The sequence below is a fragment of the Diplotaxodon limnothrissa genome, linkage group LG2 (genome assembly GCF_057381915.1).
Source record: "Diplotaxodon limnothrissa isolate DT_005_m linkage group LG2, D_limnothrissa_male_GT1.1, whole genome shotgun sequence".
NCBI classification, from domain to species: Eukaryota; Metazoa; Chordata; class Actinopteri; order Cichliformes; family Cichlidae; genus Diplotaxodon; species Diplotaxodon limnothrissa.
This window is the reverse complement of record NC_140597.1, coordinates 35,875,540-35,897,908: the sequence shown is the minus strand read 5'-3', so window position 1 is coordinate 35,897,908 and position 22,369 is coordinate 35,875,540. Positions and strand designations below refer to the sequence as shown.

The window sequence follows — 22,369 nt, the reverse complement described above, 5'->3', positions numbered from 1 at the left end:
GAGTCGTTTTCTGAAAAAATAATTAGACGGTGATGTTTGCAAAACCCAGGAGGCCGCTTCAAAAACCTCCCCTATTATTCTGCATGAAAATGTTCAGTCCAGTGCATGAAAATAAATTTTTTTAACCAGTTTCTTGCTCCTCACAATGATGATGTCAGGTCACAATCACCGGCCACTTTATCAGGTAGACCTTTTCAATTGCTCGTTAACATAAATATCTAATCAGTCAGGGAGCAGCGAGTCAGTGCTTTAGGCACATAGACGTGGTCAAGATGACCTCGTTTAAGTTCAAACGGAGCATTAGAAAATGAAGAGAGGTGAATTATGTGACTTTCTGTGTGGCATGGTTGCTGTTGCCAGACAGGCTGTGTGAGTGTTTTACAAACCGTTCTGCTGGGATTTTCACACTGCTGTCTGTAGGGTTTACAGATAATGGTCTGAAAAGAGAAAATACCCAGTGAGAAGCAGCAGTCTGGGTAAAAATGCCTTGTTGATGCTAGAAGTCAAGAGTAAAATGGACAGGCTGCTTCTAGTTGGTAGGAAGGCAACTCAAATAATCAATCATTTCAACCAAGGTATGCAGAAGAGCATCTCTGAATGCACAAGAAGTGGAACCTCGAAGCAGATGAGCAGACCTCACTGGGTGGCACTCCTGTCAGCTAAGAACAGGAAACAAACTACAGTTCACAAAGACTCACCAAAATTGGAGAATTGAAGAAAAAATGTTGCCCGTGATGTGACGAGTCTCGATTTCTGCTTTAACATTCAGATGTAAGCGTCAGAAGCCGGTGCAAACAACATGAAATTGTGGATCTGTCCTGCCTTGTAGACGTTTGGGGTGATATTTCCATGCCCCACTTTAGGTCCATTAGTAACAAACACCACAGCCTGCCTAAATATTGTTTCTAACCATCTGTCCATCCCTTTATGACCAGTGCACCAATCTTCTGATGGCTGCTTCCAGCAGGATAACCCATCATGCCACAAAATTCAAATCATCTCAAACTGGTGTCATGAACATGATAATGGCTTCACTGTACTCAAATGGCCTCCACAGTCACCATGGCATGGGATAGAAGATTCACATCATGTCAATATGGACCAAAATTCTGAATAAAGGCAGTTCTGAAGGCTAAACGGGTCCACCGGGTACTAGCAAGGTGTACCTAATAAATTGACCAGTGAATGTACCTGACACGTCACAGCAGAAACTGTCATGACCCTCCATTGTACCATTGTGCCATTGAAACAACCCAATTTGCTCAGCTGTTTTCTGGATTGGGAGAGAACTCTCTTTCTATTAATGATTGTTTAAGTGCCATTTCACTCACAATGTCTCTGCTGACCTCAGTGACGCTCAGTAGACGCATGTTAGTCATGTCCTGGGCAGCTTTAATCTCTTTTTGGCCGAGCCTGTGGGCTTTGGCTGTGCATCAGTGGCGTGTCTAGAAAATTTTTGTTGGGGGGGCCAGGTAGGGGCACAGATTTGGAGAAGGGTGGCAGATTTAATTGGCAGATAATGTTTTAAAAAAAAAAATTCTACCAACCATTAACCATAATTCAATAATCCTATAAACCTAATAACCAAATGCACTTTTAACTCTTATTAGAATGAGATTTTAACCACTACGGTGCAAAGTTTTTAGATACTGCGTTGATAAAGTACAAGAGATACAATCAGTGCTTTGTCAGTGTTTACTCAGCATTCAAGGACATCAATATTTGCATAGTATTTTTACTGACATATAGTGCACATATGTTTTGGGCAAAAACATTTTCGAAAATTAAAATACGAACATTTGTAACAAACAATTGACAAATTAGCCAATGCCAATGCAAAACTTTATCTGCCTGTTAAAAAAAGAAGATAATCTTCTCACAAACTGGTGTTTGATTTTGAAACAGGAAAAAAGTGGAGAAACAACTGAAAAGACTAACATTTGAATAAAACCTGAAAGCAAGTAAATACTTTCTATGCTGCCTTATGGTAAACTTTGGTAATATTGATAAAGAACAGCACTGGCTGATGATGAAATACAGTCAGCTGGCATGGTGACACTGCCAGTATAACCTGCAGGGCTGGACTGGGACAGAAAATCGGGCATTTTGACTACTGACCGGCCCACCAGGTAGTAAAGCCATAAAGACTTTGAATGAAAACAAACGCTGTGGTGACAGTGATGTACAGTCTTTTTGGTATGATTTCTATACATTTTACGTCAGATAAAAACTTTGGTTGTAAGATTTAGATAATTATTTAATAAAAGCTAGATATTTAAATTGAGAATAAGAAAGAAAAGTATGTCTTTGTGCCCCCTTTCCCTGTTAATGCCCTACCTGGCCCCCTGGCAAAACTTTGCTAGACCCGCCCCTGCACAGTTACCAGCTGTCAGCTACTTAGAAAAGGATCCTGGTGTTATTTGTCTCTCAGAAACAGTTCATAACTTCCCTTCAACTCATTCATGTCACCTAAAAGGTAAACCTGTTTCTCCATCACCTGTTCAGCTCTGATGATTCAGTAAGGACATCTCCTGGTTTCATGTTTCCCTCTCACCACATATACAAACAGACATCATGACCAGCAGCTTTACAGCTGTGGCTCCAGCAAACATCAGCTGATACTAGAAATTAATATTAAATACATTCTAACAACAGCTGATCAAGCTTAAACGTGCTGCTGTTGTTTAGCGCAACATCTGCTGGTTTCCTGTTTCTGGCGCAAAGTGGGCGATAAATAAACAAGAGAGAAAAGCTGATCAGCTGATCATTGATCAGTTTCATGATTGAAGTAGCAACAGGAGAGGCAGGGGAGAGAATGAGAGAAGAGGCAGCTGTGCAGCGTAAAGACAGAATAAATCCAGCTTTGTGTCTTTTTCCATCCTAGCTGAAGTTCGGGACAAACTGCTCTCTTCTCAGCTCAATACGAAACGCGTAATATTTTCTCTGATTGAGGGACCATCCCATTTTTTTTAAGGAGCCGTTGGCAACTCTACTAACTAACCTTATGAATAAAATAAAGTTCACTATCAGTAACATCATAGCAACCGAACAGCTGTATAAAAACTCCGTCAAGCTGGCTAGAACGCAGTATGAGTTATTGCAACTGACAGTAAAAAGTCAGCACAACGAAAATAAACTCCACCTAAACTTAGTTTATATCTGACCCAGATAGACTGCAGGTCATGACTTCTTACCTGAAGTTCAGTTCACCTGACACTCGGACTGGTGGCTGCTTCGGGTCTCTCCTCCTGCCTCCCCTTCCCTCATCCACCTGTTGCCTCTGTGGAAGCCCCGTCATAGCCACCACCAAACAACGGAGTTATTTCTACACATCGACCTGCATCTGGCCAATCCACCACCTCTCATTGTTCATGCCGTTACAAAAAAAAATAAAAAATAAGTCAAATAAGCCCGATGGCCAGTCCAGCTATGTTAACCTGCAACCAAATCTGCAGCTCCATACAGCAATGTTACGACTTAGATTACATCTTATAACTCATAACTCTTATGTTAGCTCCCCTCTGTAGCATACTGTCTGAAATATTCCACGGCTGCAATAATTCTTTAAGTGTTATTTTTTTCCTTGGTATTCTAATTTCACCGAAGTTTACTAAACTCAACAAACTTAATATTACTTACCGGGACATTTATTCTGTCCTCATTTTCTTTCACCGAAAAATTGTTTCCTGTAGTGCCGTCTTTCGTGCTTGGCTCTCCTACCTTTGCTAACGTGATGCACATAGCGCAGAAGCCGATGCTGCATTCACTTACACTCGGATATCTGAGCGTCACCGTGAAAACATAATCGGACATTTGATATTTGATTGAATTTTATTGTTTTGCCTTTGGGGTGGCACCTGGGGTGGCCAGTCTGGTTGGGGGGGTGGCCTGTGCCCCCCCAGGCCACCCCGCTGGACACGCCATTGCTGTGCATATCCCATAACATCATGGTTAAAGTTCTCTTGCTGCATGAAGTCGTTTCATGAATTTAGGCTTGTTAAAGGCTGTACTGTGTTTTAATGTCATCGCCCTGCCAACATCCAAGTTTGTGATAATTCAAAAACAAGGTGATGTAGGAGCTTCAAATTGATACTGTAGCTAGGGCTGTGCGATATGACCAAAATCTCATATCCCGATATAAGAATTCTATCGTCCTGATAACGATATAAATCACAAAAATGGAACATTTTCTGTAAATTCTGTGAATCTCGGGCAGCTCGACTTGCGGGAAGTGTTTCCAGCTGCGCCTCATGTAGCTGGAGTCGAGTGTTTTTAACCGATGCATGAAACGATACATTTTTAGACATAAGTTGTAACAGCCGCCGTTTTCTTTGTGAGTATTTATTACACGACGTGCTGCGGGGAAAAGCCTGTTCTAACGTTTGAGTCTAAGGTTTATTTTCTAACACTTGACGGCTGCTCTTTCACGTGATTCAGTTTATTTTGAAAAGTCTCAACAGGATCTTGAGCTTTATTGTGAAAGGTTTATGTGGAACATAAACAAGCAGACACGCGATGCTGTTACCGTCGTTGTTGCTAACCACAACACATGAAAACAGGCGCTTGTGCGTCCATAGTGTGGTTATATAAAATATAAGAGAAAGAGAGAACTTTAAGAAATTAATATAGCCACTACAGTGACCATCAAAACCATGAAAAAATATTGCCGTAAACAGTTTATTTTGCGACACCACGAAACAAACGATAGCGTAAAATGAAACGATAGACGTTTTTATATCGTCATCCGATATATATCGTTATATCGAACAGCCCTAACTGTAGCTGTATCTACTAAAAATCTTGGACGAGTTTGAATCTCAGAGTTTCTGAATGTGATAACTCAAGAATGGGGTGACATAGGATTTTGGTGCCAGTATTTTAATTTTTTCCAGGGGGATGAAAACACACTGGTGTTAATTTGGGGGAAATAATAATTATGATCTCTGTTAAACACTGTCCCATGTACTTTGGCTGTCCTAAAGCACAAAGCAATACCGAATATAGGGTCAAAATCAGGATGTTAAAATCTTGGTTACAATAATATTTATACATTCTGCAAAATCTCATGTATTCACACTCTCAGGGGTTTCATGGGTGTTAATATTGATTCCTCTGTCTCTCTTTTTCCCTCTCAGCCTGACAGAACGTATGACCTGACGATCGGCCAGCCCACGGTGTCTTACTTCCTCAAACAAGCGGCAGGAATTGCAAAAGGAGCTGGAAAGACGGGTGAGAGGTCTTGCCTCAGTCATGTATCTGCTCTTACTAAAGTTTTCACCTGCTGAGCGCATCCTGTTCTGGACACATGTCTCTTCATGGACTCGGATTTGAGCTTTGCTGCGATTGATGTTAAATTCATGACATATGGGGAAACGCTGCGGCAGAGGTGGGAAGTGGCAAACATGGTGTGTTAGGGAAAGAGAATTATGGATTTTCACGTTTTATGCTTCAAGCTACCTTCAGCTGACTCCTGCAACGCCGACGTACTCACCTGTGCACACAGATTTCCAACTCGCTTTGCCCTCCTTCAACCTTTCTTGATACATGTAGTGAATTTTATATTGTTTTATTTATGCTTCGCCCTCTGTTTTGTGTGTGCGTCAAGGTCACGAGACGGCGGGGATGGTGTCCGTCAGAGCAGTGTATGAAATCGCACAGGTGAAAGCTCAGGACGAGTGCTTCAAAATGAGGAACGCCTCCCTTGAGACGGTTGTGAAAAGCATCATCGGCTCAGCTCGCTCCCTGGGCATTAAGGTTGTCAACAAGTAAGTACCAATTCTGTACTTGGTGTACTTCTAATCTCATTTTATTGAGCTATCGGGAAGCACAAATCAAATGTTTCAGTGCAGTGAAAGAATCCCAACAAGTGTTAGGCTGAACAAGAGTGAGAGTACCAGATGGAGAAAAGCAGGCAGGGGAATTTAAGTCTTCATCCGAGCTTTTCAGTTCTGGGAATTCAACTGCCCACAGTTTGCTGTGAGGTGAAAAACTTCTGAAAACATATGAAGAAAAGCTGTTGACATAGTGGGGTGAAATGCATCCAGAGTACTGATCCTTTCTTGCTAGATTCCTCCAAACTTCCTCCTGTTAGGATCCAGTGCAAACCCACTGATGCACGGCAAACTGAACGCAGGATAATGTAGAAGGGAATTAAAAAGATCAGCAGTTTTTCAACAACACCGAATCTAGGTTTTTCAGACAGGATCAGACTGATATCCTTATCCTTATTTCATTTCATTTCATTTCATTTATTTATTTATTTTTGCCGTAAACAGACACAGAGCAGTGAACAAACAAGAGTGTGCCAGATGGTAATACATACGGAGTATTGACATTATGAAAACAGAAAATAACCAAAATATATAAGAAGGACTCCGTACACTGTTGGGTTAAGAAATAAGTAAAGCTCATTGCTTGTGAGAGGTAATATATCAAGAACAGGCCCCCACATCCTATTAAATCTACCCTGAGTATTTGGTTTACACACAGGTAATTCTTCTATTTGTATAACAAATAACATCTCCAGTGTGCAAAGGTGGGTGGAGAAGAAAAGAATCAGTTTATTGGCAACCAGCATTCACAGAAGCAGAGCGATCTGGATATGAAAGTTAAAAGGTTTCTACAGAGCATCCAGAAATTTCCAGTATGTTGTTGGGTTTAATGTCTTTGGACAAGGCGGATGACAAACACTGGAAAATTTCTATTCAATACTCGCATAACGTCAGGCAGAACCAAGGAAGATGTGCGAGGACCCCCTCAGTGAGGCGACATTGGTCACACTGTGAGGACACAGATGGAAAAGATGGAAAGCTGGGTTTTGTTTCAGAGTAATACAACCTGTGCATCACCCTGCACTAAATCAATCTGTAGCTCACATTAACTTATGAATAAAGAACATTGCCTTTTCCCAAAACAGTTGGCTGACAGTTGTGTGTTTGTGACCTTGGCCCAGTATAAAAGCTGAAGAGACAGCAGTGAAAAAGCAATCAGCAATCTGAAATCGGGTGTTTGCAACCTGGAGAGAACAGGAAACACTGTTTTATAAGTAGGAAATGTTTCCTTACCGCAGTGTCCGAATTGAAGAAAAGTCTGCATTCCTTCTAAACTTTACTTTTTTAGACAGTTTTGCCTTTATTGGACAGTGAAGATCAAAGGAAGGTGGGAGAAAGAGCAGGGGATACATGCAGCAAAGGGTCGAGGGCTGGACTCAAACCCAAGAGGCATGTGGTCGCCTACTCACCCAGTGAGCTAAACTCGTGCTCAACCTTCAGTCTTTCTAATGACCTGAAGGGAATGATTCATCTGTTTGGAGAAACTAATTTAGATTACATAGCAGACTATGAGAAAATAACCCTATTACTTATTAGGATGGGGTTTTTTTTGGGGGGGGGGGGTTTGTTAGCATCCACGTTATAAAAGACAACAGCAGCCAACACGACAGTCCAACAGCCAGTCAAACATTGTAACATATGGGGGTATAGAGAAAGGCAGAAATGTGCAGTTAAGCAGGATTTCAGCAACATCATGCTGTCTTGTAAGACAAACCAAGCCGCTACAATAACACAATCAAAGACCCAATGAAACGGTTTCCTTCCAATTTGAAGTGCATTCTTGTCGCTACATTTTCAGACTCTAACAAAACGGCCTCAGCATCCGTTCACTTATCACGGTAGATATTCATCAGTCCTCTCAGTCGACCGCCACTCATCATACTCCTGAGATTCAAACAACTGAAGCAGCGCTCAGTGCTGGCAGTAGATGTGGACAGAGGTCACTAATGGAAGCCTCCATGGTTCAGACTCCACATCATAACACTATCAGCGGTAACTTTTGCAGACTCTAAACATAATCCTAACGGCTTAATACAGTTTGTTTTTTGTTTTCCAAAAACCCAGAGAACAAAAAGTTCCTTCTAAGCTGCTTGTTTGCCTTCTAACACCCAGAACACATGAAGTCCAACATTATATGCAGTTACATTAAGACCAGACAACGTTCGCACATGTTTGCATCCCAACATTTGTGAAAAGATGCAGCTAAAGATATAAACCCAGAGAGAGGTTCTGATTTTGTTAAAATTGTGTTTATGAGATGATTAAAAAAATAACTCGCAGGATACTCCAAACTTGATTTTATAGCTTAGTACATTAATGCAAGAAATGTATCGTTTTAATCAAGAGTTTGAATTTTTATTTAATGCTCCATGTAAATTTAAAGTCCCATTGTGGAGGAAAACAGACGATGAAGCGAAATGTGCTCTGCCGCTCGCTTACCTGGTGATTGACAGGTTGCTGCTGGATGAGTCTGCGGTTTCCTCGGGTTCTCAGTTAGATTCATCCCTCACGTTTGACGTCTGGACTCATTAAAAACAAAGATGCTCAGCTCAAGGCTTCAAAACCAGTGTTCAAACACCAGTGGGTAATGTCAAGGTGGACATCATTTTATAGAGTCTGTGGATGCTGTAAATGTGGCCACTGGATGCCAGACTGACTCTGTCAGACACACAGAGACAGCAGACATTGTGAACATTGTTTGCAGTGGCTCCAAACAGTCACCGTAGGGTTGTTTTTGGAGTGCTTTTGATTGGCTATTAGACATACTGAAACCCAACACCTGAGACCTTCTTGCAGTGCGAGGTGAGTCATTGCACGGACCTGTAAAAGCCCCTAGTCCTTTAATAATGAGTATCGAGCTAATGCAGCTGCACATTACACAATTAGACTTCATTAAGACAAATTAGAAAAATGTGCAGAAACAGCCTGCTAATATGCTAAAATGTTAAAAACTATAAATCGAGCAGGGTTCCAGGGTTATCATTTGAATACTTAACACTGTTATACAATATCTACAACCAGTGTATCACATCACACCTGGCATTCAGTGCTGAACTATGATCTTTTATTCTGAATGTTTGTGACTGACGTGATTTGGCTGCTGCTACGATGAAAAAGTATTTGCCCCCTTTCTGGTTTCTTAGGTTTTTGCATATCTGTCCCAAATACATATTTCAGATCATCAAACTAATTTTAATATCAGACAAAGATAACCTGAGTAAATGCATTTTTTAAATGATGATTGCTAAATCTAAACCTGGTGTGAAAAAAACAACTTCTTTCTTCTTTGCTAACTCATTAGTTAATTGTGATTAACCAATTTGTTGTTGTTTTAGAGAGCTGGGTTCACTTTCACCTGCCACACTCAGGACTGATTACTACCAGATTTTTTTTAATAAAGAAACCACTTAAATAGAACCTGTCTGACAAAGTGAAGGAGGCTAAAAAATCTCAAAAAGAAACACATCATGTCACAATTTAAAGAAACTCAAGCAAAGTCTTTGACACCTGTCAGTCTGGAAAGGGGTACAAAGTCATTTCTAAGGTCTTGATACTCCAGTGAACCACAGTGTGAGATCCATTATCCACAAATGAAAAAACCCCAGAACAGTTATGAACCTTCACAGGAGCAGTGACCTACCAAAATTACTCCAGGAGATCACAAAAGAACCCAGAACAACATCTAAAGAACTGTTGTCCCAAATTGCCTCAGTTAAGGTCAGAGTTCATGATTCAACAATAAGGAAGAGACTTGATTTCCATGGGAGAGGTCCAAGGAGAAAACCACTGCTGACCAAAAAAGAGCACAAAGGCTTATCATTGCCAAAAAGCATCCTCATGATCCCAACGACTTTTGGGGAATTATTCCTTTCCCAAAAGTTGAACTTTGAAGATTTGTTACATTTGGCATAAAACTGAGTTCACGAAAAGAACTTCATACCAACAGTCATGGTGGTCGTAGTGTAATGGTATGGGGCTGCTTCATGACCTGGAATTCTTGTTGTAAATTCCAGAAATGTGAATTCTGCAGAAAATCTTCAAGGAGAATGTGCAGGCATTACACGGTTACACAGCAGGAAATTATCAGCAAGTCCACCTCTGGATGGCAATAACATAAAATGACTTAGGGCCTAGCCAAAGTCTGGACTTAAATCCAACTGAGGTGCTTTAGTATGAGCTTAAACACACTGCCCGTGCCCAACGACGCTACAGTGTGGCTGAATTAAAACAATTCCGGAAAGAAGAGTGACCCATTGTAGGACATCACTAACACTTGATGGCAGTTCTTGCTACCAAGGGCGGCACAACCAGTTATTGGGTTGTGCCACCCAAGCTGTCTTCTTCCTCATGGAAGTAAAGAGTCGATGTTAAAAGAAAGTGAATTTTCTTGCTGTAAACTACATGGTTAGGGCGGTAGCAGTTCATTTTTAAGCGCAAAGGTGTTTCCATAGTGAAAAATGTGAAACCCAAATGTTTGAGTGAAAAAAGAGGCACAATCTGGTGTGATAGTTAAATCAATTACATTTTGTTTTCTGTTTAAATTCTAATTACAAATTCACTGCTTAAGGAAAACAAATAGCGTTAGTAGTTTACAGTACAAAGAGAAACATGTTAAAACGCTCAGTTTTTGCTCCAGGTGTTAAAGGGTTAACTTGCAAATTGGGTTCTGAGTGTGTATTATGATTACACTATGAAAGCAAAATATGCTCAAAGTCAGTATGCATACCAGAAACCCTTGATTTTCCAATGTGCTCTTAATGGGCTCACCCACAATGTAGTTCAGAGAGGCGGTGGAGGAGCTGCCCACAGCTGCGGGGGGAAAAAAAGAGAAGTGTGGACGGTCATTAAAAAGCTCCGCAAACAAGCCTGAAAACACAAAATAACTAGTAGACCTTTGGAGAGAAGTGATTTGTTTCCTGTGTGGGATGAAAGTTTGATTCCAAGGCTGCAGAGGTTTCTGTTAGAATAAAACGACTAAACGTGTTTTTTTTTCCATATACTGACTGCAAACGCAGCATGCCGAAGCACGGCGTGTCGTTTATAGTGACTGTAGAGGTAGTTTAAAGTGCCAAATCAGAGAAAAAATGGGATGTTATGAGTTTGTACGTGTTGCTTTGGATTGCTTTTAGACGAAGCGACACAAACCTGTTCGCTTTGCGTTTCTTTTTATCCTTCAAGATCTTTATCATTTATGACGTGCACAGCATTTCATGTATATTTTTTTTTATAACGTAGTTTAGTATTCAGGCTCTATCATCTGCTTCTGCCGCTTCCATTTCTACTTCAGCTAATAGTGCTGTATTTTTCCCAGAATCAGTTTCTCCCCCTTGCAATGACCTCCTGACCCAGTATGAACCATCCAGATCCCTCAGGTCATCTGGATCCGGTCTTTTATCAGTTCCCAGAGTCAGAACCAGACACGGAGAAGCTGCATTCAGCTTTTATGCTCCTTATATCTGGAACAAACTCCCAGAAAGCCTCAGATCAGCTGAAACACTCAGTTTATTTAAATCCAGGTTGAAGACTCACCTGTTCTCAGCTGCATTTGAATAAAGCACCAAATCCACACTTTAAGCTTAAATTTCAAAACTTACATTTAACTACTGATTTTATCTACTGTTCTGATTTTATCTGTTTTGATTTTATATACTGTTTTGTTTGTTTGTTTGTTTGTTAATTAGTTAGTTAGTTTATTTGCTTGTTTTAATCAATTTTAAATCATGCTTTTTATTTGTTCTTGTTTCTAATGTCTCTGTAAAGCACTTTGAATCACCTTGTTGTTGAATTGTGCTATACAAATAAACTTGCCTTGCCTTGCCTTGCCTTGCTTAGAACCTAACTTGTCTCGTGGCTGCAGTGCATTTTGATTTATTGGGAGTACTGTCAGTGAAGAAATTGGTATCTCTGCCTTTTTGTACAATGAAATTTTCCCTGGATGGGTTGCTGAACACTGCTGCATTGTGGTGAGCCCCGAGAGAAGTCGGTGCTCTTTCATTCAGGGGACTGAAAACAAAAAGGGGTTTGGAGTTAATGTTGCAGATAGCTGAAGGATTTCTCCTGTCAAGTTTAAAAAATAAGGGTGTATCTCTGTCCTCATCTCCAATCTTCCTTTTCTCTCTCTCTCTCTCTTCCTCATCCTCCTCTCCAGTCTATCAGCTGATGAGTACAAAGTCTTCCTGGAGCAGCGAGAGGAGAAGTTGAAAGCGGACGCTGTGGCAGCAGCAGCCGCTGCCGCCGAAGCTTTAGCGGGCAAGAAGAAATGAAGTCCTGTAACATCCCTGCATTTCTCTTTATATTCATTTTATACATTCATGCAAAAACACTGTTAATGTGTGTGTGTCTGAACTTAATAAACACAACGTGTTACACGACACCCTTTCCTTGTCTTTCTGATATTAAAACTTCCCTTTAATGGCATACAGCTTAATTTAAGCGTTTACATCGCCTACATTTCAGCAACAACACCCAGTTAGATTTTAAAAATATTTACGAGCCCGCGTGATTAATTTCCTTCCAGCTCATCTAATGAAAATGTAATTTCTCTGTCATGAAAGGATTTGTATATTCAGTCTCTTTGATGTTATTATCTATTATTAACACTTCTGGAGGCAGTTTGGGTATTTGACAGGTTGTGCATATGGTTTCCTGCGCATTTCAAATGTTTTTCTATCTATCAGGGATCTGAGGGGTTCAGCACATTAATTATTGCACAAATCACAGGGACCTCGGGCGGTGAGAGAATTATTGACTTTCAGACGAATCTTATCGTTCTTCAAACTTCTGTTGTTCAAATTAATGACTTTTAACTCCTTAAACTTTGTTTAAATGTGTTTGGTCTGCCAGTGCTGACACAGCTCGTTAGGTGTAACTGTCAGTCAAATAATTTGAGCAAAAATTATAATTATTCAGCTCGTAAAATATGAGGAATACTTTCGTTTATCTGTACTTATTTGTCGACTACTGTGTTGTTGAACTGCTCATGGAACATAACAGGCAATTTAAAGTTAAGACCTTTTACTTTGATTTTTTATTTTTATTTTTTGCTTATTTATGATGTTTTAAAACCCTAAATTATTACTTTACTTTATCCTCATTTTTATTCTATCAAATCAAGATAAACTAGCATAACTCTCAGGAATCTCTAGGGCAGGGGTCCCCAATCCCAGTCCACGGGGGCCGGTGTCCCTGCAGGTTTTAGATGCGTCCTTGATCCATCACAGCTGATTTAAATGGATAAATTACCTCCTCAACATGTCTTGAAGTTCTCCAGAGGCCTGGTAATGAACTAATCATGTGATTCAGGTGTGTTGACCCAGGGTGAGATCTAAAACCTGCAGGGACACCGGCCCTCGTGGACTGGGATTGGGGACCCCTGCTCTAAGGTTTACAGAGTGTGGTCTGAAAAACTGAAAATATTAAGTGAGCAGCAGTTCTCTGGTTGATGCCTCCTTGATGCCAGAGGTCAGACTGCTTCTAACTGATAAGAAGGGGACAGAAACTTAAATAACTGCTCACTACAACTAAGGTATGTAGCCTCTTAGAATGCACGACATGCTGAACCTTGAAGCAGATGGGCCTCAGCAGCAGAAGACCACACCGGGCGCCACTTCAGTCAGATACGAACAGGACACTGAGGCTACAATTTGGATGGCCTCACCAAAACTTGGACAAAAGACTGAGCACGTTGCCTGATCTGATGAGTCTGCTGTCACGTTCAGATGGTGGGATCAGAATTTGGCAAAGACAGAATGAAAGCCTTGCATCATCCTGCCGTCCTCCCTCACATCAACGGTTCTGGCTGCTGGTGCTGTAATCGTGCGGAGGATATTTTCTTGCCTCACTTTGGACCCCTTAATACTGAGTGGCGTTAGCACTAACAGCCTACCTGAGTATTGTTCCTGAACCTTTATGACCACAGGGGTACACTGTAGCTGTATTTGGAGACTAGCAATTGTTGTTGTTTTTTTGTTTTGTTTTTTCAAATGTCATTATTTCATGTTTTTTGATCAAAAGCAAAAAAATAACATAATTAAAAGAATTACTAGGTATATTCTCAGGTAGAAATAAACATGGTTACTTGCAGAAATGATCAACAGTTGCAATCATTGGCTGTTGCTAGAAGAGGAGTAATTGCTTGTTTATGTATTTTTTTTTATGCGTGAATTTTGCACACACTGATCACCGATGAGGTGATAATAATTAGAGCAACTCCATATCATGCAATGCTGAATGGTTCTAATTGGGTTCTGGGATTAATATTGATATTATTTTAACAAATAACCACATTTCTCCAAAAAGCCCTCCACTGAGGCTGAGACCTCCCTCTGCTCTGCTATGGTGACTCTGAAAATATCTCCACCAAGAAGCAGTGGAGATGATGTGGATCTAGATTCCTAACTTCCCAGGTCGACTCCCAATCTAATATATGATGAACTAGGCTGATCGGTGGAGGCCCCACCCTCCAACCCACAACAGCCTATTGCTGGCAGTCCCAAACACCACAGATTCCCCCAGGTGACATCTCTCTTTGCTCAACGCGATAATAATAACAAGTTTTTAATGTTGTGGCTCATCAGTGTATATCACAAAGATATTGGTATCCAAGTATACTCTTTAATCTGTGATAATGCAATAATAAGACCACCCTTATCATCCAGTTTCACATTAGCTGTGTCTATACTCCAGGTTAAACAGTGGAGATTGGATCTTAGTTGCACCTGGAATTTGATTTGGTTAATTTAGCTTGAAATATAAAACAGTTCTCTCCTCATTAGCTCTTTTCTCGCATGGCTTCATCCACAGCGTATACTGTACTACACAGCATGCTCCTCTTGTTGCAGTGCTTGTCTTTGCCAGGAGATAGCAGCAGTTAGCTTTGCTGTACTCCCTCCACTCACCTCCATCATCAACACTGCAGCAGGTACTAGTGGAACAAAATGTTCACTTGCAGAGAAAGGGTGGATGTTTAAGCCTGTGCTTCAACGTGTACATTAAAGGCTTATTTTTTCTGCTTCGTGGCACTGATAGTGAGACCTGAAAGGAAAAGATCCATCCATCTATATTCACTTATATAAATAATCATATATGTATTATGATTTAAAGAAAGCAGCAAATGGATGTTTGCATGTTTGTTATTTTTCAGTTTTGTCATATCTGGTTATGTCCATTTTTTCCACTGTGTGACAGTTTGTCCCATATCCCTCCGTACTGTACCTCTAATTTTAGCCTCTGCTCACTCCTTCTTTGTCTCCCCTCTCTCTCCAGCCCTCCCCTCTCTGATCCTTCAGAATAGAAGCTGAGAATAGATGGGAGGCTGTTTCAGTCAGAGCACTTGAGCAGGAATGCCTATATATGGAGTCTTACACCACGCCAAGCGCTGACAGAGTTGCAGGTACATCAGTGAATGTGGGCTACTGTGATTTATAAAGAGGGGTGGCGGGGGGGTCATATGCCTACTATTATGTGTGTGTGCGTGTGCATCATAAGTGGGAGGCCAACCGTGTGTGCCAGCATGCATGCAAAAACCTCGATGCCAAGTGTGTGCGTCAGTGTGAGTCAGATAGTGTCTCATTCTGTCTCGTCATGTGTGTGCGTCAGTGCTGTTGCTGAGCGAAACTCGCTCCAGGGGAAGAAATGGAGGAGAGCGAAAGGGGGGAGGGAGGAGAAGAGGCAGGGATGGTGGGATGATGATGGTGATGATGATGATGATGATGTGGCTGAGGGAGGAACAGGGGGGCTTGACTATGACGACACAAGTGCATCAGCAGCATTAAGTGCACTTTATTATAAATGCATTTGTATGACAACCAAATACACTTATAAGCATCACAATAGAACACTGGTCCACAATGTCCATACTGCAGTAAGTAAGATGTTTAGAATATATTCCATCTTATGCAATAAAAATCTTTTTCTTATATGTACAGACCAATAACTGTTTCATACAAATGTACAAATGTGTACAACCTTTCTGAAAAGAACATATGCCTACATCCACAGATATAATGCATATGCATTAACATCTTTTTTGTTTTTGTTTTCAAATATCACACATACAATTATATAATTTTACACATGTATAGTAACTTAGCCTTTAATAGCTAGAACGTAGGAATCAATCCTTTACTTGACCGTAGACAACTCTACGTGAGCATGTCGACACCATGGGAATTGTACCATTCTCAACCCGTGTCGCTTGGTAACTGAATAGAAATAGCACCCCGTCCGTATTTTTATTTTTTAAAACAAAACTTTTGTATTCTAACCCCTCTCAAAAAAGAAGAATCGCTCATTCACATAGTCAATTGTGCCTCACTGCACCGCGCTCCAGTGGAGCAACGATGCAACTGTCCATGTTGAATGGACATGATAAAGAGTTCAGAGTTCAGCAGGTCAGGGCCATTTCAGGCACACAGGAGCCGCTATAAGCTGCCAGCATTTCAAATATTGATGCTGCAAGAATATCCAGCCGACTGCCATCAGGCCAGGAAGGACCTGAAGAGCCCACATTCAGAGTCTAATGTACAGTACAAAGTAGCAGTGGATTTGTGGCATGATCAGAGCCCCGGCAAACTTCCAGACAATCTCTTGTTTGGTGTTGCATCTCATAAAGCAATGGGACACCGGCAACAATACTGAGATCTTCACATGCCAGGATCTCCTCACATGTTTTCTTTTTTTTTCCTTTTTTTTTTTCTTGTTTGCACATCACATTGATACACAAGATTTTAGATGGAGAGATAAATATGAAATGTTAAAGGTCTGAAGTCGCAAACTCAAAGCTCAAAGTATCTCAGGTTTTGTTGAATATGTTTGGAGATTTGTTGTCGCCTTGAAGGTTGTGAGGAACAGCTGTCTTCCAGGTTTGAAGACTGGAAAGAAGATTTCAGACAGTTTTTCGGTGAACTGACAGTGTTCATCCTAAAGGATTTAAAGAAATTGTAAACATTTGACTTTCAATACGTTTGAGGTTTGGGTTTGCGTTGCTGCATGTCAGGCAAAAGTCCTCTAGATCATCTGTCCTTTGAAATAACAAGAAATGTATTGTTCTGGGGGTTTTTTTTCCCATTTTTTGTTCACAACAGATTTTTCACTACGAGTGAATACAAATGCGCATCTGGAAGTTATACAGCGCTTCAGAGAGGTGTCTCTGCCTGATCATATCTGAAGCTCATGTAACAGAGAAGCTTGAGACACCACGTGGACTCAGAACCCAGTCAGTTATGGGTCCACGTAGTTTTGCACCATCATGTTGAAAATCGCACCAGTTTTGTTGTAGTATACAGATAAATGACTGAACAAAAATATAAAGCCAATCTTTGTTCTTCGGAGACATGTAGGAGTTAAAGTCCTTAAGTTGTATATACATTATGTATATTTATACACTTAAATATTTTTTACTTTTCAGTAAAAGGATCTCCACAAAATATGACAATATGCCATACTTAATGAAGTAAGTCACAGACTTATTTTAGAACGGAGGAACACTTCCACTCCCATCTGAAAGACAGAAAAGAGAAAAGAGAGAAAGACACAATCAGTGGGGCATTTTCATTTGTGTTTTGTCTTATTAAACAAATCTGAGATTTTACAAAAGAGCAAAGGAGAGGGAAAGCTTCTTACCTTTGTGGAAGCACTGTGGCGATGGATGACATTGGAGTTGATACAACTCAGGTTGTTGCCCTAAGCCAGGGGCGATCGAGGCACCTGCCCCAAACATGGGTTCCAGGACGGCCAGTTCCTCCAGGAGGGACTGAGTGCAAGACACGGCGGGCGTGGGCGAGGCGATGGGTGTGGAGGTGGTGGGGCTGGGGGAGGCAGTGAGGATAAGGGGAGGGGAAGCTGGGATGGAGGAGCAAGAGGACACAGGAGATGACACCACCTCGATCTCCATTGCTTCCTCCGCTAGCCCCTCCCCTTCCGCCTTCACCCCGGCCTCAGCAGCCACAGTCGCCCCGCACCCAGCCATGGAGTTACATTGCGCCGATTGGACGCTACAGACGTGGCCCACTCCCTCAAACTGGGAGGGTTGGCGCCAACATACTGGGGTTTGAGGAGATGTTGGGCTCGAGGGATTGGGCATAGGGGAGGTCAAGGGGGAAGAGAGGCCAGGTGACTGGGAAGGAGCAAATTCATCTTGGAGGAGGGCTTCTAGGATGCTCTCTTCAAACAGAGAATCATCATCGTCGAGGAAGATGGGGATGTCCAGACCTCTCCACGCTTTGATGGGATAAAACTCTTTCAGCATGTGGACTGAATCAGCAGTTTCAATGGCTGGAGACAGGAAGGGGGAGGGAGGGGAGGAGGATGGTGATACAGAGGGAGGAGACAGTTTTGACAAGAGTGGATCCAGGTAGAATCCCTCTGCCAGGGAGCTGATGTGTTGAGCTAGAAGGGATATTTCCGCCCTTTCCTTCTCCCTCTCAAGGGAGAAAAAGGAGAGGCAAGGCTGTTTACCAGGTGATGCCTCGGGAGTCAGGAGGCCTTCGGGGGGGCACTGGAGGGGCCCCAGTGGTACATCTACATACAATGGACCCCGTACCTCAGGAAGGGTCATCACTGTGCAGTCCCCATCTCCGGGGCTGTCAGGTGTTGGGGGCAATTTCTCATACAGGGAGACACTGCAGGGCTCGATGGGGAAGAGGAGTTCAGTAGATGGGGTAGGTAGTGCAAGAGGAAGTTTGGTAGAGAGGGTGGTGGGAGGAGCAGGGCTGGAGGCAGTAGTTGGCGGGGCTGTGGAGGATGCCGAGGGGGCCAAGGAGGTGGTGGCAGTGGCAGTCGTAGCGGAGGGCGGAGGAGTAGTGGTGCCTGTGGGGTCGAAACTGAAGAGGGGTTCGCCAAAAGGAAAGCTAGCCCCACCCACCTGGGGGGTGTAGGGGGGTGTGCACACAAACTCTTTAGTCTGCTGAGCTTGTGAGGTGGGCACAGGGGGGAGAGGCAGGGGGAGAACTGGCAGTGGAGGGTCGAGCTGGAAGGAAGGTGGCAGGAGAATGTTCTGGGTTAAAAAGTCTAAGTCTGCTACTGTTTCAACAGTGACTGGAGTGGGGGAGGAAGCAGCTGATGGGGTTTCGGTGGGATGCTGCTGAAAGAAGCTTTCCTCCTCCAGCGAGGAGATACTGGAGCGAGGGTCACCCTCCAGCTGCATGGCCTCGGCAGCAGAGCTCCCTGGTTCATCAGAGGAGCCCACACTGCAGCCAGCAGTGCTGAAGTCAAAGGACTGGCCGGACAGGCCGCTGCTGCCAGGAGTGAACACCTGGTCTGGGCTGGAAAGTGTTTCTGGTGACTGGAGACTTAGGCTCTCCTGCTGAGACGTCCCAGTACTCAGGACCAGGGTCAGCTGTGTCTGCTCTGAGCTGAGCTGTTGGCGCACTGACCAAGCTTCAGAGTCACTGAGAGATAAAAGGAAAACAGAGGAGACCCGAGGAGTTAGGTTGGCGGGATTTGATCACATTTACCAACTTTTTTTTTTATCTCAAAGTTGATGAGTGGTGTTTGGTTTAGTAAATACCTGATGATGTAGTTGTTGCTGCTGATGGGGATTTCACCAGGCTGCAGTTGAAGAACCATGTAGAGCCAAACCCACGACTGGTCCTGAGCCTGCACGCGCACCACCATTTCAGCTCTGCCCTCTCCTCCTTCCCTCACTGTTGAAAAAGAGTGGCAGCACAAGTTGGCGTTAGTTTGTAATCCTATTAATCATCATAGTGTTTTTCAGTGTGTGGATGTGCCACAGCGCGCCAAAAGTGTGTAAGTGTGTGGGCATGTTTGGTTGTAACTGGTAAGTATGTGTGAAGAGTACACTTACATAGGCTACGGTGCTGAGCAGAGGCATGTGACAGATCCTGTGGGTGGAGGAGGCTGTACCAGGAGCGGGAGCTTAAAGCTGTCACATCAAAGCCAAGATAGGCGCTCACACTGCAGGCGGAGAGAGTGGGTGGCGATGTGTTAGCGGGATAATGTTTCACCACTTTATCTCATAAACATATTCCGGTTCACATTAAAGCAACAGGTGGGAGACGGAATGCTATTTTGTGGGAACTCACCTGTCCTGAGCTGTCTGCAGCCTCATGTCCCGGCCATGCTGTGAGTGGAAACAGGCCAGGAATAAATTGGAATCGGCCAGGGGAGGAGTGGAGGTCGATTCCCTTTCTGCCCCGGGGCTGGAACGGGTCGGGTGTGGCTCCAGAGGAGAGCAGAAACACACCCAGACGGGGTTGGAGGTCCAGTAAGACCCGGCGGCAGGAGAAGTAGAGGGGGGAGAAAGGCAGCGAGCTCGGATCAGAACCAGTTTGTTTCCGGCACTCTGCCTCCGCACGGACTTGGAGGTGTTGAAGCGACAGCGAAAGAGACGGTCTGAAGGGGAAATGAGAGCTTTATTAAGCATCACGTTTGGTTGTCAGTGTTAGGTAGAGGGGAAAAAAAGATTAAACATTTATCTTACCGGTCTCGAGTGATGTAGTCGCTGACAGATTTGTCCTCATGATAAAGTGGTCTGAGGCGTCGATGATATCATACACACTGTCTCCCTGTGCCACAAGATCCACCTGAGAAAGAAACACACACAGCCACGTTAGTTACGAATCCCAAACTCGGGATTGCTGAACTGCTAAGGCACTGACCGTGTGTAGACTCACCATGGAGTGTCCGAGGTGCTCGGAGACGCTCTCTGACAGGTACAGAAACTTCCCTTCTCCGGTCAGCAGCATCAAAAAGCCCGGCAGCGCCTGCATCAACTCCGACAGTTCGTGAAAAGACAGAAACCCCGCGCCCTCCTCGAGACTGACACCAGCTCCTGCTTCTGGAGAAAAGGGGAAGATGGGAAGGGAGGGAAGAAAAAAACAGGGGATGATATTTGTTAATGTAGCTAATAAGAAAGAAAGAACACAATGTGACTGATCTCCGCATAGTAAACGCAGATGCCGCAGCGTGTTTCAGCACCACGGAGAGCGCCGCGGGAGCACTCAGGATGCTGAGGCATTTCAGCACCACGGACAGCGACAAAGTGCCGTTTAAACGCTGTTATCAACCTTAGTTACGATTATTTACGTTAAATCAATGAGTCACGGATTCACAGTTTACCCTCCAAATCCCATTTATATAAACACAAAAGCTCCTCGATACCACCGAAACACTTGTTGATTCCGCCACTGTGAGAGATGCAGTCAGTCTATGCAGCAGAACATGAGATTCATCAACAGGTCTATTTTATGTATATAGATAAATGTATTTTTGAAAAAATCATTCTTACCTTGAGTGAAGTAGACGGATTTTCTGGTGTACATGCAGGCCAGTGACATGATGTGCAGGTACGAAAGACGCGCTTTATCTGCATCAGATATGGGCAACAAGTCCTTCAGGTTCCGGATCTCGGCGTTGATCTGGTCCCGTCGAGCCTTGGATGCTCCCTTGGTTGAGCGGTACATTGTGGCTGCTTTGCGGCGGTGAAATATCGAAATTCCTCCTGATATAAGTTGGAGAGTTTGCGAGCGGAGTGTTGCCGTTTGAGGTCGTGCCTCGGCGGATCCCTGTCTTCGAGATCTCTTAAGAGACAGTTGGCAAAAGTGGAAAAGCTCTCAGGTATGTGATCGGACTTTCATCTCAGCTGTTTTCTTTTCCAGAGCAAGGTTTAAAACCTTCTCCCGTCCAGTCCTTGTCAGCTGTAGCTCCGCCGCAGCGTCCAGCTCGGGTGCTGGCCGTGCTGCTGGATGTCTGTCCCTCCTTTCGGAGTGCAGGTGAATCGGCGGCTATAGTAGCCGTCTCTTGCACAGAAGTCCGGAACCCGTAAATCTGGTTGGGGGACTCTGCTCGCCGGTCACTTATATAGCTTGGGACTCCGTCGGAGCAGGGGGGCTCCCAACGCACCAACACCGACGTAAAACGGAGGGAGGGGGGTGGAGAAGAAAGGAGGGGGCCATGGGGTGGATAGATATGTCTCATATCTGTGTTAGCAATGGTGAAACTCTCCCCCTCCCTCTCCCGTGCCCTCTCCTCTCGGTGACTCTTCCTCGACGTCAGCTCTTCCCTCTACTCGGTGATGACGTAGGGCTGAAATCGGGAGCTCCGGCGACGCAAAAAGCCCGATTTGGACAAAACCGAGTATGGGGCGGAGCAAGCGTAAAACGTAAACGGAGTCACCGGACTCCGGTGTATTGGAGGGGGAGGAAAAGGAGGGGGTGCAGGGAGGAGGAGGGGGGATGGGAAGACTGGGTTGAATACGAAAAGAGGTCTCTGTGTTTATATGTCTGGCACCTGAGATGGGCTATACCCGCCGATACCTGTTTGCCCCGGACCTGTGGGCAAACGGCAGGTGCTTGATGGGTGCACTTCATTTTTGACCACATTTGCTTTCGGCATCGGAAAAATGTGAGATCGAGACAAGGCTGCCGCACACCGTCTCCGTCTCCTGTTTAATGCACAGAAATGTTTTCCGAGCATATGAAGCGGCCGTCGCCGCATAAAACTGAGCAAAATCTGTTGACGGCACCGATTTAATTAGTCTGTTAGATGTGGATGTATCGCATGTTTTGCTACAAATATTT

The 22,369-nt window shown here is 43.5% G+C and overlaps 2 protein-coding genes across 3 annotated transcripts in view; one reads left to right on the top strand and one right to left on the bottom strand.

The window, feature by feature from the left end:
- The window catches only part of mrpl11 (mitochondrial ribosomal protein L11), a 79,148-nt gene extending 66,951 nt beyond the window's left edge, over nucleotides 1-12,197 (top strand). The window contains exons 4-6 of the mRNA XM_085372640.1: nucleotides 5,136-5,229; nucleotides 5,606-5,765; nucleotides 11,980-12,197. Of these exons, the coding sequence (XP_085228766.1) occupies nucleotides 5,136-5,229; nucleotides 5,606-5,765; nucleotides 11,980-12,094 (369 nt within the window). The 3' untranslated portion in view covers nucleotides 12,095-12,197. The remainder of the gene's footprint in view (nucleotides 1-5,135; nucleotides 5,230-5,605; nucleotides 5,766-11,979) is intronic.
- Nucleotides 12,198-17,301: 5,104 nt separating this feature from the next.
- npas4a (neuronal PAS domain protein 4a) lies at nucleotides 17,302-21,253 on the bottom strand. Of its 2 annotated transcripts, none has more exons than XM_085372598.1 (8): nucleotides 21,079-21,253; nucleotides 20,465-20,628; nucleotides 20,272-20,374; nucleotides 19,874-20,183; nucleotides 19,636-19,745; nucleotides 19,339-19,474; nucleotides 17,454-19,219; nucleotides 17,302-17,330 (listed from the first exon to the last, which is right to left on the bottom strand). In XM_085372598.1, exons 1-8 carry the CDS (start codon nucleotides 21,251-21,253, stop codon nucleotides 17,302-17,304), a joined length of 2,793 nt encoding a protein of 930 aa, XP_085228724.1. The 2 variants fall into 2 exon arrangements, with proteins under 2 accessions (XP_085228724.1, XP_085228732.1); XM_085372606.1 differs by having other exon boundaries at nucleotides 20,465-20,625.
- Nucleotides 21,254-22,369: the final 1,116 nt, after the last annotated feature.

What these genes read in the sequence shown, in the direction of transcription:
- npas4a (XM_085372598.1), bottom strand. Translation starts at nt 21,253, where the DNA reads ATGTACCGCTCAACCAAGGGAGCATCCAAGGCTCGACGGGACCAGATC. An exon ending in AGCAACAACTACATCATCAG is followed by an intron (nt 19,220 to 19,338) that starts GTATTTACTAAA and finishes TTTATCTCTCAG; the next exon opens with TGACTCTGAAGCTTGGTCAG. An exon ending in GCCACAGTGCTTCCACAAAG is followed by an intron (nt 17,331 to 17,453) that starts GTAAGAAGCTTT and finishes TCTGTCTTTCAG; the next exon opens with ATGGGAGTGGAAGTGTTCCT.